Here is a 21,111-nt window from a genome sequence, read left to right on the forward strand (position 1 = left end):
GGGCTGGCCAACTAACTGAAATTATGTCAAAACTGACATTTAGAACTGCCTATCTCGCTTTGTAGATTCAGCGAAAACTTTAGAAGCAGGTGTGTTTGTTTTGATTTTATTTTATTTTATATCAAAGAATTAACATTAAAATGTTTTAATAGGTTTTGCAGTCAACTAAATTGATTAGTCTGATTAACCAGTTAAGTATTATACTTAACAGTGGTTGTAGCCAAAAACGTTGAAAATTAGACGATCTACAAGGTTTTAGATTCTTCACTATTATTCCGTATTAAAAGTCGACCACTAATCGTAATCGAGGTGACAGTTAGAAACAATGTGGAGTCATGTCGGCCAGCCCTGTAGCGCCAACACACCGCCGCGTGCACACGCACACTTACAGTGGCCTGGTCCGCTTCGCCGCCTCGCGACGCAAAGTCAAGCTGCCGTCTGGCTGGCTTACCATTGGCCCGCCGCAGTGAGGCATGCTGGGAAGGGAAGTGAGGGAAGTGCAGGGTTCGGTGTGTACAGAGGGCCACAGAGAGAGGGAAGGGTGAAAACACACACACAACATGCAGTGCAACAGAGGACATGCATGGTCATTGCATTCACGTGTGAACTTGGCTTTCCTGTTTCTTCTCTTCTCTTTTATGCCAACAAGTCATACTCGATTTTGTGGGGCATTAAAGTATGTTTTAACGTCATACCTTGACCCATTTTTGGGTAAATTTGGCAACACCATGTGGTGGGTCAAGTATATGTTTTAATAACACAGATCCCAGAGTTCCATTCCAGTAAATAAACTGCAAATGAGCTAATAAATTAGTAGCCGGATATTTCCAGAGCCATGAGGCCCATAGGCCATATCTCCTGTTTCCTTAGCATGAGGCAGCTTGAAGTACAAGTACACCCCGTGGACATGATGTAAAAGTACACCCTCTGGACATGACGCTAGTTTGTCTCATGATTCACAAGTACACCCCCCTGGAGTGGACATGACGTACAAGTACACCCCCCTGGAGTGGACATGACGTACAAGTACACCCCCCTGGAGTGGACATGACGTACAAGTACACCCCCTGGAGTGGACATGACGTACAAGTACACCCCCCTGGAGTGGACATGACGTACAAGTACACCCCCCTGGAGTGGACATGACGTACAAGTACACCCCCTGGAGTGGACATGACGTACAAGTACATCCCCCTGGAGTGGACATGACGTACAAGTACACCCCCTGGAGTGGACATGACGTACAAGTACATCCCCCTGGAGTGGACATGACGTACAAGTACATCCCCCTGGAGTGACATGACGTACAAGTACATCCCCTGGCCTGGACATGGCACTAGTTTGTCACATAATTCACAAGTACACCTCCTGGAGATGACATTAGTATGTCTCATGATAGTACAGAGTGCCGAGTGCCAACCAGGGATGCCATTGTTATAGCCTTTGGTAGGAGACTTTGTCTTTGGTATTGACTTTTAATAGAAATGTTTTACCATTTTTTTTAAATAGTTCAAATAGCTGATGATTTATATAAAATCGGTCTCAGGCTCCTTCATCAAGAAGCAAGCTTTTCTAACCTAGAGGGAGAGAGAGAGCCAAGACGGACGGTCTGTAATCCGAGTCACACTCGGGATAACGAGGTGAGGAGATTACGACGTATCCACAGAACGAACCCGCCGTACAATTCACAGCACAGGAGTGGCATTGTGTACGGGCCGGCGCATGCAGTCTCCTTACACAGAAACACCATGCAGTGTCTTAAAGTCATGCAGGAACAATGAACCAGGTTCACAGCAGAATGAACTCAATCCCATTTTCTTTCCATTCAAGCAAATCCGAAGGCGGATTTTCTTTCTTTGAGGGTTTTTTTTTCACATGCAAAGGGTTTGCTTTGCATGCCCCAAGTCGAATGGAAGAAAGGTTGAGAAAATGACGATGCATTGTGAAGCAACGGACAGCACTTTTGACTTTAAATCTTGAAATTGGTTAGTGTGAAACTGAATTGATCTCTCACGCACGCATGCGCAAGCATGAGAGAAAGGCTTCCTTTCGGGGGTCCCAAATGGACCCTTACGTGTCTGGTACTCTGAGAGTTACAGACCTCAAGAGTTGTGGGTGTCCTTGAAAATGAAAACCACTGTCTTACACAAACTAAAGGGAAAATAAACCCCAGGTTGATTTTGTAGTTTGTTTTTCACTTCAGGTAAAAAAAAACATGGCAGGCTGCATCACACTGAACCTATACAGTAGTACACAGTGATGTAAGCAACACAGCTGCATAAGGCTCACCTGATAGTACACTACACGGTGCTGTTAGCAGCACAGCTGCAGCTAATCAGGTTAAAAATGGGTGTGTTGGATTTCAGCTGTGTCATCCCGCTTGTACATTGGCATGAACTGGAAAACAAGCTACTTCATGCCCCTTTAAGGGTTGATTATCATGATATTACGTGTGTGTGTGTGTGTGTGTGTGTGTGTGTGTGTGTGTGTGTGTGTGTGTGTGTGTGTGTGTGTGTGTGTGTGTGTGTGTGTGTGTGTGTGTGTGTGTGCGTGCGTACCTCGGTGCTGGTCTGGTTGTGTCCCTGGGTGCCGGGGACGCCCCCTGTCCCCTGTCCCTCCGTGTCTCCCGTCCTCAGCACCTTGTCGATGTCCAGGGAGTCCATGCTGGAGGCCGAGGCGCAGGCCGAGTTGACGCTGGAGCGCTGGGATGCCGCGTCCGGCTCACTGACCGCTCCCACGGAGCCCGTCCTGCGGTGCTGCCCAACCGGCTGACCGTTGCCTAGGGCTGTCATACAGTGTGACCGTTAGTTCACCTCGTTGAAAACTGCCCTCGAAAGCATATACACCTCCTCGGACGTTCCTTGCCCCGCTGTCGTCTTCGACCGGGCCAAAGGCTTGGCCGAGACTATGTGTTAGCCCCTGTCGGTGCGTGCGTTCAGTGTTTGTGTGTGTGTGTTTGTCCGTCCGCCCGTGAGCAGCTAATCTCCGGCACAGTTGGACCGATCGACGTGTAACTGTACTGTTTTTTTTTAAACACATCACGCAAATCGGTACACCCGTGTGTTTTATGAGGGGTCCCAGCCCCTCCAACGCCTGTCTTTGTGTGCCCCCCCCCCCACCCTCCTGTGACAGCCAAGTCTATAGACTTTTTATGTTTGCTTTATATATCCAGCCACAGGGGATGTCCCTCACTTCACACGAGTGTGATTTTACAAATTTCATATAATGTAAAAATCACATAGCCTCCAAACAAGCTCACAACGCGCCGTTTTTCCGACGCGTGTTGCCATTTCTCCCCCGAGTGCGTCGTGAACGCGACGACGACGGGCGGGCCTACCGTCGCTGGGCGACGACCCCGACGAGGGCCTCCTCAGCGTGGCGGAGGAGTAGGAGGAAGAGGAGGAGGAGGAGGAGGAGGAGCAGGAGGTCGTCTGGCGGGCGGCCTCGTCCATGCTGAGCGAGGCCTTCTCCAGCTGCGCCGTGATGTCGTCCAGGGAGAAGTTGGAGGCGGTGGGGCGGCCGGCGTGTCCGGCGGCCGCGCACCGCACCGTGTTGGCGGGGGAGGCGCGGGTGCTGCTGCTGGTGCTTCCTGGAGAGGGGGGGGGGGGGGATAGTTAACCCATTCTGACCTGAGATCAGATTCTAAAAATGTCCATTACATCCTGACAGTTTCATTATTAACCCAGTCTGACCTGAGATCAGATTCTAAAAGTGTCTTCGATTTTTCAAAAATAGCAGACCTACAAGCTCGTAGCTTGAGCTTGTAGATCTGCTATTTTTAAATAGCTAAAGCATAACGCCTAAAAATGGGTTAATTTAGTTAGTTTTGATAAGCTTATCGATTGATTAACCGGTTAGTTGATAAGCAGCGTTTAAAAAAAAAACGGAGGATCTTAATTTCAATGTCTAACATAAAAATCTACACTTTGCTGATATACCGAAAGAATAAAAAAGGCATATTATATTAACCCATTTTGACCTGAGATTAGATTCTAAAAATGTCTGTTTGAAACTGACAGTTTTCTGAAAAAGCTATGTTTCTATGTCAGTCGTTCTTTGATTTTTCAAAAATAGCAGACCTATCAATAGCTAAAGCATAACACAATGCTAACACCAAAAGGGGTTCCCGCCCCAAAATGGGGTTAACTATTAACATCCCTGCCGGAAAGACATGTTCCATTTCTGTGCGCAATGGTCCTTTTTGTTGGTTTTTGGCTTTTGTTTTATGCAATTAACTTTAGCCACAAGACTTTAATTGACTCAACAGCAGTACAAATTGCGATTAAAAATATATAATTTTTTTTTAATAATTAGGTGACACAGGAATGATTATTTGTACTGAGAGATTTAACAATCCAATAAAATGACATTCAAAAACCAACAACAACAACACAGTGGGGGGGCTATACCTCCACTGCTGCCCCCTCCTCCACTGCTCCCCGTCTGCTTGGTGCTGGCCCCCCCGCGGCCCCCCCCCAGGGCCCGCTGGGAGGAGGAGGAGCCCCCCTTGGGGCCCCCCTGGCTCCGGGAGGACGAGTTGGGCTTGCTGATGGTGTTGAGCTCCTGCTCTATGGAGCACAGGTCAGCCATGAGGGCGTCCAGGTCCACCGCGTCGCCCTGGTTCAGGGCCTCTGCGGACACATGGAACACAACCACCACCACAGGACACACTTGACCATTAATTAAGAGCCATAAACGTCAAGACGTCTAATTGCCAATTATGTACCGGATGCCACGGACTAGAGGGCAGCACGGGTCCATAAAATTGGACCCGGTGATATCAGAACCGAACCGATCCGGATCCGAGAACATTCTAATTGGCCGCACCCGGCCCGGAAGTTTTGGATCGGGTCCGAAACGGAGCCGAGAAGTTTTGACCAAAACGGCGCTGATCCGATCCGAGATCCGGACCCATAGTGTGTTCTCTGCAATATTATAATGCTTTAACATGACATGAGACTGCTCTCTATGAGCAACGTGCACCCCGCCGCCTCTCCAGACAGCGCAGCAGAGGAGGAGGGTTGCAAACTTGCATAGGCTATAGTGCTTTTTTGCGCACCGACATTCTTACCAGAGCTGTTGACAATCACAACAAAACTGTCCCACATTTCCCCCAGACAATATGGACTTTAGAATGTAATAATTACAACGCACGCATGTCTATTTTTGAAACCTATTTTTAAAGTTGAAGGGTTTAATTTATAAATCTCGGATCCTCACGGTTATTTCGGGTATTCTGCATTTCAGATACCCGAAACGAGATCCGCAGCTTTGAAATTAAACCGACCCGTTCCCCGACGGCACGTCAATATTTTGCACCCGACCCGGCTCAGTTCTCGGGTCGGATCTCGGGTATTCGGGTCCGGGTGGACCCGTGCTGCCCTCTACCACGGACGACAAGACGTCTTCCCTTGGGAATTCAAAAATAAATCTATTTTTTTATTAATATTTAGAAAATTCCTTTAATCTGGTGTACAGGTGATGACATGCACATTACATGCATAATAGAATTACAAATTATTTCTTTCTTTATAATGGGAGAATTGGCACAAAGCCTAAACTGGTGACCACCAGGTGGCGCTGAAAGAGTTATTATTAGCACACATACATTTTAGCACGCAGCTCGTATACAGTAAATGGTTGCATTTATGATAGCGCCTTTATCCAAGATTGTGCATTATATTCACACGTTCATACAACGATGGAGGAGGAAACCCTGCAAGGCACCGACCTGCACATCGGGAGCAATTAGGTGTTCAGAGTCTTTGCTCAAGGACACTTGGGACACTAACTCTGTCTGGGGGAGCCCGGGATCGAACGGGGAACCTCGCCGGTTCCCATCCGGGCCGATCTACCAGCCACTACCTACCAATACACTACTACCCCTGAGCCGCCCGGCAGTTGCAACATGAAGTTACAAAATAGGTTACAAAAACCATCGAAAAAAAACAACCAAAAAACATCTTGGGTTGAGACTGTCTGACACACAAAGGCAGCTCATTCCAAAGAGAAATACCCTGTGTGTGTGTGTGTGTGTGTGTGTGTGTGTGTGTGTGTGTGTGTGTGTGTGTCTCACCGTTGATGTTGTACATGGAGAAGCGATAGGAGAAGTTGGCCATGTTGGTCTCCTGTCTGAGAGGAGCCTTCTGGAGGGTCTTCTGAGGTCTGCCGTCGTCCAGACTCTACACGCACACACGCACGCGCACACACGCGCACACACACACACACACACACACACACACACACACACGCACGCACGCACGCACACGCACAGAATCAGACCAGTGTGTTTTCACTTTTCGAGGGGTGCTAGCCCCTCCTATGTCCTGCTTTCAGTGTTTGTGTAAACGCAAACGTTGAAGACAAAAGTGAGAACACAGATTGTGATTGGCCGGGATGAGATGATGTACGATGATGAGTACTTTTTCTTTTGGTACTTTAAGTACATTTTTATACTGATACGTCTAGAGGACGGCACATCAGCATACAGTCCACATACGCGCGTGCACACACGCACACACCTCACCAAAGGAGTTTTAAGCACATTGATATACACACACAGGCATCAAAGAGGTATGGGAACAAACACATACATCAAAAGCAGTGTGTGTACAATACATGATGAATAAAACACACACACACACACACACACACACACACACACACACACACACACACACACACACGGTGATAGTAGGAGGTTGCTAGGAAACAGTGGATAGAGACAGGATTAGCAGTGTTGCAGTTACCATGGTTACGCCATGGACCCCTCCTCCCTCCTCTACCTGTGTGTGTGTGTAGTACATCCTCTCTCTCTCTCTCTGTGTGTCTGTGTGTGTCTGTGTGTGTGTGTGTGTGTGTGTGTGTGTGTGTGTGTGTGTGTGTGTGCGTGTGTGTGTGTGTGTGTAGTACATCCTCTCTCTCTCTGTGTGCGTGCGTGCGTGCATGCGTGCGTGCGTGCGTGCGTGTGTGTGTGTGTGTGTGTGTGTGTGTGTGTGTGTGTGTGTTTGTCAGTACCTGTGTGAGCTTGTCCAGCTCTCCCAGCCAGGCACCAAACATCTTGTCAAGATCCTGGTCCTCTTTGTCACTGTCCTCCTCCTCTGGCCCGTGGTCCAGCTCATCGTCTGAGACCTGCTCCATCTGCACACACACACACACACACACACACACACACACACGGAGAGAGAGAGAGAGAGAGAGAGAGAGAGAGAGAGAGAGCAACGGTGAATCAGGTGCATTTATAACTTTTGGGGTGCAACTAATCAATTGAATTGATTACACAAAACAATCGAGAATGTCATGCAATAATTGATCAATAATCTACCTCTATTTTGGGCATAGGCAAAACAATATCTTCAGCTGATCAAAATAGTGGCGAGTCTGTAGATCGACTATCGTCATCATAGATAGACCATTTCACCATTCATTTTTGCACGACACCGTTGCCGGCGGGACAATGCATTAGAGGCTATGCACGTGACATCATAACGGGACAATGCATTAGAGGCTATGCACGTGACATCATAACGGGACAATGCATTAGAGGCTATGCACGTGACATCATAACGGGACAATGCATTAGAGGCTATGCACGTGACATCATAACGGAACAATGCATTAGAGGCTATGCACGTGACATCATAACGGGACAATGCATTAGAGGCTATGCACGTGACATCATAACGGGACAATGCATTAGAGGCTATGCACGTGACATCATAACGCACCCGGACGTTATGCATGACAGCCTATACATCCAAACAGAAACGTCCTATCTGATTGGCTGTGACAGCCTATACATACAAACAGAAACGTCCTATCTGATTGGCTGTGACAGCCTATACATCCAAACAGAAACGTCCTATCTGATTGGCTGTGACAGCCTATACATCCAAACAGAAACGTCCTATCTGATTGGCCGTGACAGCCTATACATCCAAACAGAAACGTCCTATCTGATTGTTTGTATGAATCGTTGATTGTTTGCTTCTAATCTATCTAGTGATGGCTATAAGAGAATAATCGATGGTTGCGGCCCTAGTTTATTTACTTCTGCACGCTCACACACGCACGAGCGTGCACACACACACACACACACACACACACTCTATAAACACTTCACTAAAACAACAACCCTCCCGTCTTCAATCCACGCCATCCTCGTCGCATGTTACCATGGCAGCCGCCTGGGGGATGCATCCCCCCCCCCCCTCTGACATCACACCACACACACACACACACACACACACACACACAACTACAGCCAGCCACCACAAGGCGTCACTGTCTGTCTGTTGTTACAACCAACGTGGTCTCGACCGCCACAGACATAACACACACATTGGCCACTGGATTATGTCAACAGAGACACCATACAGCAAGGTCAAAACCATACAGGTGCCCATGGCCTCACACACAGGAGATCAAAGAAGACAAGTCTTTAAAAGCATATTGAAGGTTCTAGCGTCAGGAAATGTATACTTAAAAAGGAAGAGTGACTTCCGACTAAGCACTCCAGAGATGTGAGAGAGGAGGAGAAAGTAACTTCCTCTCCTCCACATTTTTGGAGCGCTTGAAAGTCCTCAAGGGCTCCCACACGTTTTTAGCTCGGCACCCAAAAGAGAAACTCAGTGTCTTCCCAATCCCAGCGACCCAAACTAGTGACAATAGCAGATCTACTGTACAAGCTCACTTCATAGATCACGTTTCATTGTAGATTTTATTAGGGAAGTAAAACTAAATAAGATAAGTAGAAATATATATATATATATATATATATATATATATATATATATATATACAAACCCCGCTGTATATAATGTCTACATGTGTGAAATGTGTGTCCAGTTATGTTACTTTTAGTATTGGAAAATGGTGCATTCATATAGCGCCTTTATCCAAGGTGCTTTACATAGACTGCCGCCCCATAATCCCCAAATAATCAATTGACACACTGCCTATACACACACACAGTATATACAGTATATGGTCTCTCTCAACCATCTCACCCAGTTGACAACCATTTACAAAGTGGTGTTAGTTATATGGGTCAACGCTGCTGCTGATACAGACTTCACATCACATGCTGGACTGGTTGGCTGCCTGGGAGAACAGGGCTGTGCAGGGTGCTCCCTCTAGTGGCTAAATAGGAAAGTAACGATTCAAAGCAGTGGTTCTCAAAAGTGGGGTTCAGGGTTCCTACTACCTCGACAGCGTTCCAAATTGACCCTTACGGGTCTGTAACTCTGAGTGTACACATGGAACCAACAAATGGACGCTTACATGCCTGTGACCCTGGGAGCGTATACAAAATGGACCCTCACGGGTGCATATTGGTTCCATGTGTACACTCTTAAAGTGTACGATTACAACTACAACAATGCAATATAAAAATATGGTAAGAAAAAAAAGGGTCTGTGTGAAAATAGCCCTTTCAGGATGTTTCACGTCGCGCAGCGCTGCCTGCGAGCTTGTAGATCTGCTATTTTTGAAAAGGGAAAAAAAAGTTTAAAGGTTTGAATATGTACAGTACAGACAAACTGTATCCCTCTTGAGAACACTCCTATAAGCAGCCACGTGGAATGTGCAATGCGGTTATGTGAAGAAACAGGGTCGAGAGGATATTAATAGAATGCACGGTTTAGCGAGGCAAGACACAGTATGTACGCATTACATACCATAACGTAGACTATACATCTATATGTACATCTGTGCACGTACAGACAAAAACCCATATTAAGTACACGTACTGTACACCTGTCTATGTACATCTGTGCACGTACAGACAAAAACCCATATTAAGTACACGTACACCTGTCTATGTACATCTGTGCACGTACAGACAAAAACCCATATTAAGTACACGTACACCTGTCTATGTACATCTGTGCACGTACAGACAAAAACCCATATTATGTACACGTACACCTGTCTATGTACATCTGTGCACGTACAGACAAAAACCCATATTAAGTACACGTACACCTGTCTATGTACATCTGTGCACGTACAGACAAAAACCCATATTAAGTGCACGTACACCTGTCTATGTACATCTGTGCACGTACAGACAAAAACCCATATTAAGTACACGTACACCTGTCTATGTACATCTGTGCACGTACAGACAAAAACCCATATTAAGTACACGTACACCTGTCTATGTACATCTGTGCACGTACAGACAAAAACCCATATTAAGTACACGTACACCTGTCTATGTACATCTGTGCACGTACAGACAAAAACCCATATTAAGTACACATACACCTGTCTATGTACATCTGTGCACGTACAGACAAAAACCCATATTAAGTACACGTACACCTGTCTATGTACATCTGTGCACGTACAGACAAAACCCCATATTATGTACACGTACACCTGTCTATGTACATCTGTGCACGTACAGACAAAAACCCATATTAAGTACACGTACACCTGTCTATGTACATCTGTGCACGTACAGACAAAAACCCATATTAAGTACACGTACACCTGTCTATGTACATCTGTGCACGTACAGACAAAAACCCATATTAAGTACACGTACACCTGTCTATGTACATCTGTGCACGTACAGACAAAAACCCATATTAAGTACACGTACACCTGTCTATGTACATCTGTGCACGTACAGACAAAAACCCATATTAAGTACACGTACACCTGTCTATGTACATCTGTGCACGTACAGACAAAACCCACATCAAGTACACCTATCTATGCATTTTCTTATTTCATGAAACACTTTTGAAACCTGTTGGAATTACTTTTAGTACTTTAAGTACATTTTGATGCCGATACTTTGGTACTTTTACTCAAGTACATTTTCAATTCCGTACTTTTACTTGTAACAGAGTAGTTCGAAATTGCAGTATTGGTACTTTTACTTAAGTAAAACAATTGAGTACCTTTTCCACCACTGTATGCCTATCCATTGGCCAGGTATAGTAGTGACTCATCACAACCAAATTGGCGCACCCCCCGAATTTGCATACCAAAGGTGCGAGGTTTGCAAGCCCTATTGATGAAGAGTTGGAATTTCTTAGGATTGTTGGTTTGAAAATGGGATTTTTACTCGAGTCGTGACCCATGAAAATTGGTCCGTGATCCACAAATGGGTCCCGAGTCGTGACCCACTGTTTGCTACAGAATGTACATTATGTGTGCAGTTACTGTAAGTGCAGAGTGTCCCCGTGCTCTGCAGTATACAATGGAACAGGCCAGGTTTAATCCCTTTGATGTTCCAAACGGGTCGCGTATGTACAGTATGTGTTCCCTTCGTTTAGCCCTGCTGTGATAAATAGAGGGAAAACAAGTCTTTGTTTTTGCTTCTGGGGGCATCATTTTTTGTGTCAAAAAACATGAAGTTGTTTTGGCTTCTCCCCTTTCTTAGGCTTCACTCACACCTTTCGATCTAGCATACAACATCGATGCATGCTAGATGTAAACAAAGGGTAAGTGACATGGCCAACCCAATGCATTTCCAATGGAAGTCACATGGTCTGACACAACATTTTTGTTGTACGGCTTTCGGCTGTGTTTCGACTGCCCCCCTCCCTCTCATACAACAAAATGTTGTGTCAAACCATGTGACTCCCATTGGAAATGCATTGCGAGCTTGCATCAGTAAAGAAGTCTCATGCATCAGCTATACATCAATCTGTTGTGAAGGTGTGAGTGAGGCCTTTCCTACTAACAACACCACCACCACTACCTGTTTAATGGTGCCGTTAGCAGAGTCTTAATGTAACTCCTGACAGTGTGCAAATGGAACCAAATGGACCCATAAGGGTCACTCAGGATTTTAGAGTGCCGGATTAGCCACTGTTCTTTTGATCTGACCAAAGCTTGTGTGTGAGCAAGCATGAAATGAGCACAAGCTGAACGTCTTGCTGTCAGCGACAGAAACTCGACACCGGCTGCTTCGGTAAAAGTAGTTTTTTTTTGTGTGGTTGTGCCACAAACGTGTGCGCAAGTTGCACGCGCCCACGGCAGCTGGGGTGGGGAGGAGAGAAGGGAGGGGGGGGTCAGCTTATTTCAGATGGTAAACATTCCACATGGCACCAAGTGTTGGGCTCTGTGCGCCGTGCGGAGTGACCCACAATGGCCATGTTGTGGGACGCCTTCTGATATAGATATAGAATAAGTTGAGCAAGGTCGTCGAGGCTAGGGCAAGTGCTACGGCAAGTGCTGCGGACTAGGGTGGAGTCTGAAGAGGTGAGTTTTCAATCTACAGCGTTTTACACACACACACACACACACACACACACACACACACACACTAGATGTAGTGTGTGTGTGTGTGTGTGTGTGTGTGTGTGTGTGTGTGTGTGTGTGTGTGTGTGTGTTTGTGCGCGTGCATCCGGTGCATGCAGTATACAGTGTGGGAGTCTGGACAGGAAATGGACAGGATGTCCAGGATTCCTCCTCTTCCCTTGTGTCCTGTCGCTTGGCAACCACTCCCAGCTGTCACTCGTCTCCTGTCGTCCCCGGTTACACGTGTGTGTGTGTGTGTGTGTGTGTGTGTGTGTGTGTGTGTGTGTGTGTGTGTGTGCGTGTGCATGTGAGTGCATGCGTGTGTGTGTGCATGTGTAAAATATATATATATATATATCTGAACATCTTTGAAAAATCTTGAAAGCGTTTTTTTTTCTTTTTACATAGATCTTCACTTCTGGGGGGGTCTCTTGAACAAAACATTTTCAGATGGAGTCCGCAGGCAAATCCATACCAATTTGGGGATCTTTGACCCCAAAATTACTGATTTAGAAGTCAATTGAAGAATCAGCCTCAATGTCGTAATGGTTAAAAAACGTACTTAGACTAAGTACTTTACACGTTACACTAAACATGTAGTTAACATGTACGTCCTTCTAGTTCAATGTATGTTCTCCTGCAGTGTGAAAGTATTATACTGTCTGGAAACATGTCCAAAACTTCAAACTCAAAGCATCAAAAGTAGCAGATCTACAAGCTCAAAGTGGATCTGCGACTTTTGTTGCTTATCTGTGACGCTGTAGTATGATTAATTAGGACGATAAAAAGTCAGAAAATGGAGATAGGAGGTTTCCGCAGATATATAACTGGATTATCAATGTATTTATCTATGTATATCCATCTATTGATCGATCGATTGATCTACATACATATCATTGCATTTATACACGATCCGATTCTGCATCACATGACCAGTGAGTATCCAGCTGTTGATGACATCATAGTGGAGTGAGACAGGCCGACACAGGAAGTGGAAAACACACAAATCTGATCAGCCAACGTCCTGCTTGCAAATAAGTCTCCCTGTGCTGCTTCCCCATGTAAATGCACACGCACGCACGCACGCACACACAAGGTAACACACAAACACAGCTGGCACCGTGGGACTGATTTTGTTCATGGCAGGTATTGTGTCACAGACAGACACACACACACACAGGTACAAGCACTCACTCACACACACACACACACACACACACACACACAGTAGCAGCATCCTCCTAATGGAGTCAGGAGGTTCTGGGCAGCAGATGTTAAGAGGTTGCAGGTCTAAGTGAATGACCACCTGGTCTCCTGCTTTTAGGCTTATGGAGCATGATACACCCCCCCCCCCCTTACTCCCCAGACACACACTGTAAGGGGGAAAGGAGAACACAGGGGTGTGTGTGTGTGTGTGTGTGTGTGTGTGTGTGTGTGTAAGGAGTGCAACCTCACTCCTCCTTACACCCTGTGCAGACACTTGCACTGTACAGTAGGACAGGCTCCCTCAACGTGGATACCGTCCACGGAATATTTGATTATATTAGGAATTTACCAAGATCACTCATACACACTGATTACACTCATTTACCAAGATCACTCATACATACTGATTACACTCATTTACCAAGATCACTCATACACACTGATTACACTCATTTCAAAGATCACTCATACACACTGATTACACTCATTTCAAATGAGTTTAAATATGAACCATGAAGTGCACACGTATTGTCTTCCGTGACAAAATCCACACTTCAAAAAAACGTCAAACGACAGAAGCCGAGTTTATCTGGTCTATAGAGCACCAAAGTCATCCTACCTGGGTCGCGTGTTTTCTGAATTCCCATAGCCGTGTATATTAACCCCTTTTGGGGCGGGAACACGTTTTGGTGTTAGCATTGTGTTATGCTTTAGCTATTGAAAAATAGCAGATCTACAAGCTCGATCTATGAGCTTGTAGATCTGCTATTTTAGAAAAATCGAAAGCTGACGGCAGGAAAACACTAACATTACTGCCGCAGAATAAATAATGTTTTGCCAGAAACAGGCTGTATAAAATAATGAGTGAGTGTGACTGATCGTGACCTATACAGAGCCACCCTCCGCGACAATATTGCCGGGACAATGCTGATACGGGACGATTTTAAGATGACCCAATGTTATTCTCCATAGAGAAATTATACTTCTTCCCCTAGGGTAGATACCCTCACAAAAACATGCAGTAATCCTGGTCTCTAAACTGCCTCCCCCTGGCCAGCCGGGGCGCCTGATGGAGGGGAAAGGAACTGGTTGGAATAACGTGTTCCTTCCACGCGCTACGTCCAACCAGGGAAACTCCCCCCTGTCAGGTGTAAAGGAGCAACTTGGACACTCAAGCATGAAGGAAGCATGAGTTAAGTCCGTTGCTCTCCCCAGGTTGGCGGAGGATGTGTAGAGCCCAGGATCACATTAGATGATTGACACAGGGGTGAAAAATGGGTTACAAAATCGTGGGATAAAAAATATATTTAAAAAAAAAGAAATTATACTTCTGCGACTCAGGGGATGACTATTGGCACTGACGAAAACATAGGGCCCTATGTCTACTCCATGACTCTACTTGCACTCGATACGTCAGGTCTTACTCTGCGTCGGGGGGCGCTAGTGAGCGTATCATGGAGTAGACACGTTTCTGTGTAGCTCTGTCAATTCCTCACTAAACTGTAAGCGTGTAATATGAACTTGCCTCTTCCAAACAAAATAATTGCAACCTAGAGAAGCAGACCAACAAAGGGAAAACCTACAAAACCAGAAGAACCCTCAAATTAACCTCCAGTCCAACTATTTCTACCGGCGGAGATTCAGACGACGACACTGCTAACCGCTGTTAGCCGCGTGTGCTAGCCCCAACAAGATGGATCCAGAACCCGACCCTTTCCACCATCCTGACGGCTATCAAGACGCTGGAATGGGACATAAACACACGTTTCAACACCCCAGACTCTAAACTAAACCATGTTCAAACCTCTCTGGCTAACCACGCTACTCGCATTTCTGATTTGGAGCAGAGTGGAAAACGACTAGGTCTTACTCTGCGTCGAGGAAAACCCGGTAGGTTGAAACGTGTCCATTTGCTCTGTCCGCGGAGAGGCAAATACAACCATGTGAAAAGGACATGTGTTGTGTTCTGCCATGATGTCTCATCTTCATGTAATCACCATAAAGCACTATAGGGAATGTCTTTGGACACACCCCCCCCCCCCCCCCCCCGTCTGTCTGCCTCTCTCTCTATGGTCGCAGCCGTGTCAAGGGTCAGGGGTCAGAGGTCATCTTAGTGGTCAGCCTTCCCATATGTGTGTTGTTTCCTCTGGTGCAGAGCGGTCCCAGACACATGCTCAGTCTGCCCATATAGCTGTCGTTCTCCTGACCATCTAGTTTTAGTCTCCTATTAGTGAGCCAGAAAATAGCAGCCAGGATAATGAGACTAGCAGGACACTGCCAAAGGCATCAAGAACTGCCAGCCAGCAAACTGGTGCTCCTGGAACCAACACACGGGCATCGATCACGAGGACGCCCCACGCTAACATACCTGGATGTACTCAAGAGCGATGCAGGAGTGCAAAGTACCAACGAACTGGCCGGATGTATGGAGAATCGGGATGACTTGAAACGACGATGGAGGGCTTGTCTGAGGAAGACCTAGAGAGATTAGTAGAAAAATACCTTTTTTTACTCTCCTCCTTTTCTTTATTATTATAATTAGCCTACCTATGCTGGTAGATTGTCCGAAGGAAGCCGAACTAAACTGTTAGGGAGGGACTAGACACGTAATTTGATGCTTGGTTGCGCTCAGGTGGTCCAACTCTGCAAAAAGCAGATCTACAAGCTCAACACATGTTGAGTTGCGATGTGTTGTGAGCTTGTAGATTTGCTATTTTCGCACCTCATGTACATACTTAGTTGCTCATGGGGAGGGAGGGATCAGGTACCACACCACACCACACCCACACACACCTCCTAACTCCTCTTCGTTAGAGAACACAAAATGACAGCCATTAAAGACGGTTGGCATCAAAGCAACCAGTGTTTAGTCAGCCTCTCTGACGCAGCCGGCGGTGAGACAGGGAGAACCCAAACAGTCTCTCCTCTGAGGACAATTTAGCTACACTTTCTCCCCCTCTGACAACCTAATACTGTTTGGTCTGTGTGCGCGTGTGTGAGTGGGTGTGGGTGTGGGTGTGTGTGTGTGTGCGACTGTGCGTGCGTCATCCTGGGCGTATGATTGGACAACGCTCCCCCGCCTCGCAAAGTCAATTAAGTGGTGTCAGGAAGTGGAGGTCCTAACTTGACCTGCACACACTATGATGATGATGTCATCACCCCCCCCCCCCCCAAATACACACACACACACACACTTTCTGTTCATGTGACTCAGTCGGTAGCAGTTTTCACTGACTGATGTGTTAACCCATTAAGACCCGAGGCTACACATGATGCCTTCTGAACCAGTCATTCTCTGACTTTTTCATGACACACACACACACACACACACACACACACACACACACACACACACACACACACACACACACACAGTGACCCAAGGTGTTTCCACGGCAGTGTTAATGTGATTACATGTCACCAGTGTCGTCGCTGCTCATTAAAAGGATGAATGGCTAATAAAGCAGTTCAGAGTGAGAGCGTCTGGGAGGTGGGGGTTCAGAGTGAGACCGTCTGGGAGGTGGGGGTTCAGAGTGAGACCGTCTGGGAGGTGGGGGCTCAGAGTGAGACCGTCTGGGAGGTGGGGGTTCAGAGTGAGACCGTCTGGGAGGTGGGGGCTCAGAGTGAGACCGTCTGGGAGGTGGGGGTTCAGAGTGAGACCGTCTGGGAGGTGGGGGCTCAGAGTGAGACCGTCTGGGAGGTGGGGGCTCAGAGTGAGACCGTCTGGGAGGTGGGGGCTCAGAGTGAGACCGTCTGGGAGGTGGGGTCTCAGACAGAGTGAGAGCGTCTGGGAGGTGGGGGCTCAGAGTGAGACCGACTGGGAGGTGGGGGCTCAGAGTGAGACCGTCTGGGAGGTGGGGGCTCAGACAGAGTGAGACCGACTGGGAGGTGGGGGTTCAGAGTGAGACCGTCTGGGAGGTGGGGGCTCAGAGTGAGACCGTCTGGGAGGTGGGGGCTCAGAGTGAGACCGACTGGGAGGTGGGGGCTCAGAGTGAGACCGACTGGGAGGTGGGGGCTCAGACAGAGTGAGACCGTCTGGGAGGTGGGGGCTCAGAGTGAGACCGTCTGGGAGGTGGGGGCTCAGAGTGAGACCGTCTGGGAGGTGGGGGCTCAGAGTGAGACCGTCTGGGAGGTGGGGGCTCAGAGTGAGACCGTCTGGGAGGTGGGGGCTCAGAGTGAGACCGACTGGGAGGTGGGGGCTCAGACAGAGTGAGACCGTCTGGGAGGTGGGGGCTCAGACAGAGTGAGACCGACTGGGAGGTGGGGGCTCAGAGTGAGACCGTCTGGGAGGTGGGGTCTCAGACAGAGTGAGAGCGTCTGGGAGGTGGGGGCTCAGACAGAGTGAGAGCGTCTGGGAGGTGGGGGCTCAGACAGAGTGAGACCGACTGGGAGGTGGGGGCTCAGACAGAGTGAGACCGACTGGGAGGTGGGGGCTCAGAGTGAGACCGTCTGGGAGGTGGGGGCTCAGAGTGAGACCGTCTGGGAGGTGGGGGCTCAGAGTGAGACCGACTGGGAGGTGGGGGCTCAGAGTGAGAGCGTCTGGGAGGTGGGGGCTCAGAGTGAGACCGACTGGGAGGTGGGGGCTCAGAGTGAGACCGACTGGGAGGTGGGGGCTCAGAGTGAGAGCGTCTGGGAGGTGGGGGCTCAGAGTGAGACCGACTGGGAGGTGGGGGCTCAGAGTGAGACCGACTGGGAGGTGGGGGCTCAGAGTGAGAGCGTCTGGGAGGTGGGGGCTCAGAGTGAGAGCGTCTGGGAGGTGGGGGCTCAGAGTGAGAGCGTCTGGGAGGTGGGGGCTCAGAGTGAAAGCGTCTGGGAGGTGGGGGCTCAGAGTGAGACCGTCTGGGAGGTGGGGGCTCAGAGTGAGACCGACTGGGAGGTGGGGGTTCAGAGTGAGACCGACTGGGAGGTGGGGGCTCAGAGTGAGACCGTCTGGGAGGTGGGGGCTCAGAGTGAGACCGACTGGGAGGTGGGGGTTCAGAGTGAGACCGACTGGGAGGTGGGGGCTCAGAGTGAGAGCGTCTGGGAGGTGGGGGCTCAGAGTGAGACCGTCTGGGAGGTGGGGGCTCAGAGTGAGAGCGTCTGGGAGGTGGGGGCTCAGAGTGAGAGCGTCTGGGAGGTGGGGGCTCAGAGTGAGAGCGTCTGGGAGGTGGGGGCTCAGAGTGAGAGCGTCTGGGAGGTGGGGGCTCAGAGTGAGAGCGTCTGGGAGGTGGGGGCTCAGACAGAGTGAGAGCGTCTGGGAGGTGGGGGCTCAGAGTGAGAGCGTCTGGGAGGTGGGGGCTCAGAGTGAGACCGACTGGGAGGTGGGGGCTCAGAGTGAGAGCGTCTGGGAGGTGGGGGCTCAGAGTGAGAGCGTCTGGGAGGTGGGGGCTCAGAGTGAGAGCGTCTGGGAGGTGGGGGCTCAGAGTGAGAGCGTCTGGGAGGTGGGGGCTCAGAGTGAGACCGACTGGGAGGTGGGGGCTCAGAGTGAGAGCGTCTGGGAGGTGGGGGCTCAGAGTGAGAGCGTCTGGGAGGTGGGGGCTCAGAGTGAGAGCGTCTGGGAGGTGGGGGCTCAGAGTGAGACCGTCTGGGAGGTGGGGGCTCAGAGTGAGACCGACTGGGAGGTGGGGGCTCAGAGTGAGAGCGTCTGGGAGGTGGGGGCTCAGACAGAGTGAGAGCGTCTGGGAGGTGGGGGCTCAGAGTGAGACCGTCTGGGAGGTGGGGGCTCAGAGTGAGAGCGTCTGGGAGGTGGGGGCTCAGAGTGAGACCGTCTGGGAGGTGGGGGCTCAATCCACCCTGGCCGGGTCATACCAATGGGACCAAATGCCTCCCTGCTTTACTCGAGTCTTCGTACTGTACGTGCAGCGGCTTTGAATGCGGCCATGCACTGAATGGGACATGGTCAGGTTTAATCCGACTGTTGACTGGTCTAAGTAGGTGACATACTGACCTATACCGGTAGGGTGTTTTGTCGTTTCTGTGAGCTGGTGGTGATGGCTTCCTGGCCAGTAGCAGTCGGGGCAAACTCTCTCACTCCATTAGTACATGTCATAGTTATGGTGGTCCACGGTCCAATGTGGGGGTTCGCACAGTGAGGACCCCAGCCAGGGCCCTATTACACATCAGCTATTTAAAAAAAACAATTGACATTCTTTGAAAATGGTTGACATTTTTCAGATGGGGGGGGGGTCCACGGCCAAATACACATTAATTTAGGGATCTGCGACATGAAAAAGTTTGAGAACCACTGCATTGAAGCATGCGAATGGCGTGCAGCAGTGCGCAGGTGTGTGCGCTGTGCGTGGTCATGGTCATTTCCAGGCCCATATACTCACAGGTCCACCAATACACATTTTAGAGCAGTTTTCATGTCCCAAGGACCCCCAAATTGACACTAATTAGCCCGCGGCCCCCCATTTCAAAAGATATGCCAGGGATCCCCATAAGAGAAGATTTTTACGGCTCTAGCAGTGATTCTCAACCAGTTTAATTTCAAGGACCCCCCAGTTTGACACAACTCTCTCATGGACACCTGGTGGTCGCCGGACCCCACTTAGGGAACCACTATTTTAGAGGTTAAAAATCACACCCGTGTGAACCGAGTGGTGCAATCCCCCCCCCCCCCCCCCCCCCCACCTCTCTCTTTCTCTCTCTCATTAGCAGGCAGCAGGCACAGCACTATCCCTCTGTTTCTGGCGCCCCCTACTGGTACTAATAAGTCATATACTCGTGCTCAGATACACATAGGTAGGTAGGTAGGTAGGTAGGTACGTACGCAGGTTGTAAGCTGGTTGTAGGAGTTGTTGCACCTAAGGCTGCAACAACGAATCGATTAAATCGATAAAAATCGATAATTAAATTCGTTGCCAACGAATTATCTTATCGATTATTATCGCGGGTGTTTTCCAACATTAAAATGTAACGTAAAGCTGCTTTCTTTTTACCGTTCCGTAACGGCACTAGGCTGAACGAACAATATGCAACGGGTCGGTATAAACACAACACAGGGCGCGTTCGGAAATAGCTCACTGAGCGCACTGTGCAATGCAAACTAATAGGCGAGTGCGCTCCCGGTGTGCATTTCCAAACGCACCCACAATATTGTCTTGAACGTGACCAGAGCGCCCGGTCCGCATCTACCCCGCTCTCTCCCAACTTCAGTCTCCCCCCCACACACACACACACACACACACAGAGAGAGGGAGAGCGTCAGCTCTGTGGCTGCGATGATCTGCTTGCAAAATGCCCCAAACAGGTCCCAAAACATGGCATTTGTGAGCACGGCCACTGTCCATATTTGTTTGTCTTATGACAAAAAATGCTCCACAATGTCTGAATCTGTGAGCTTGCAGGCTGTCTACGAAGCAGTGTAGCTTGCTAACGATCGTTAGCTCCTCATTTGTTCCACCTGTGTAATCACAGCAGCGCATTGAAGTGGGCACAGGGCAAAAATCTCCGTTAAGTGAACGTTTTTGCTTAACAATGATTTATTCAGTGCTGTTTAACTTTAGCAATATGTGATACTAGAGCCTAGACCCTAGAGAACATGCCAATATGGCTGCTATAAGAACGGTTTCCCCTATCAGCTAGCATGCTACTGCGGCGTACTGCCTACTTGTAACTTGTGTGCACTGTGTGTGTGTGTGTGTGTGTGTGTGTGTGACTGTG

The 21,111-nt window shown here is 48.6% G+C and overlaps 1 protein-coding gene across 1 annotated transcript in view; it reads right to left on the reverse strand.

Moving 5' to 3' along the window:
* The window catches only part of raph1b (Ras association (RalGDS/AF-6) and pleckstrin homology domains 1b), a 95,686-nt gene that overhangs the window by 29,889 nt on the left and 44,686 nt on the right, over positions 1 to 21,111 (reverse strand). Inside the window, 5 exon segments of the mRNA XM_083758534.1 lie at positions 2,559 to 2,785; positions 3,338 to 3,589; positions 4,410 to 4,631; positions 6,077 to 6,182; positions 7,018 to 7,140. Coding sequence (XP_083614660.1) covers positions 2,559 to 2,785; positions 3,338 to 3,589; positions 4,410 to 4,631; positions 6,077 to 6,182; positions 7,018 to 7,140 — 930 coding nt within the window.

This window comes from Protomyctophum parallelum (assembly GCF_964188405.1).
Source record: "Protomyctophum parallelum genome assembly, chromosome: 23".
Taxonomy (NCBI): domain Eukaryota; kingdom Metazoa; phylum Chordata; class Actinopteri; order Myctophiformes; family Myctophidae; genus Protomyctophum; species Protomyctophum parallelum.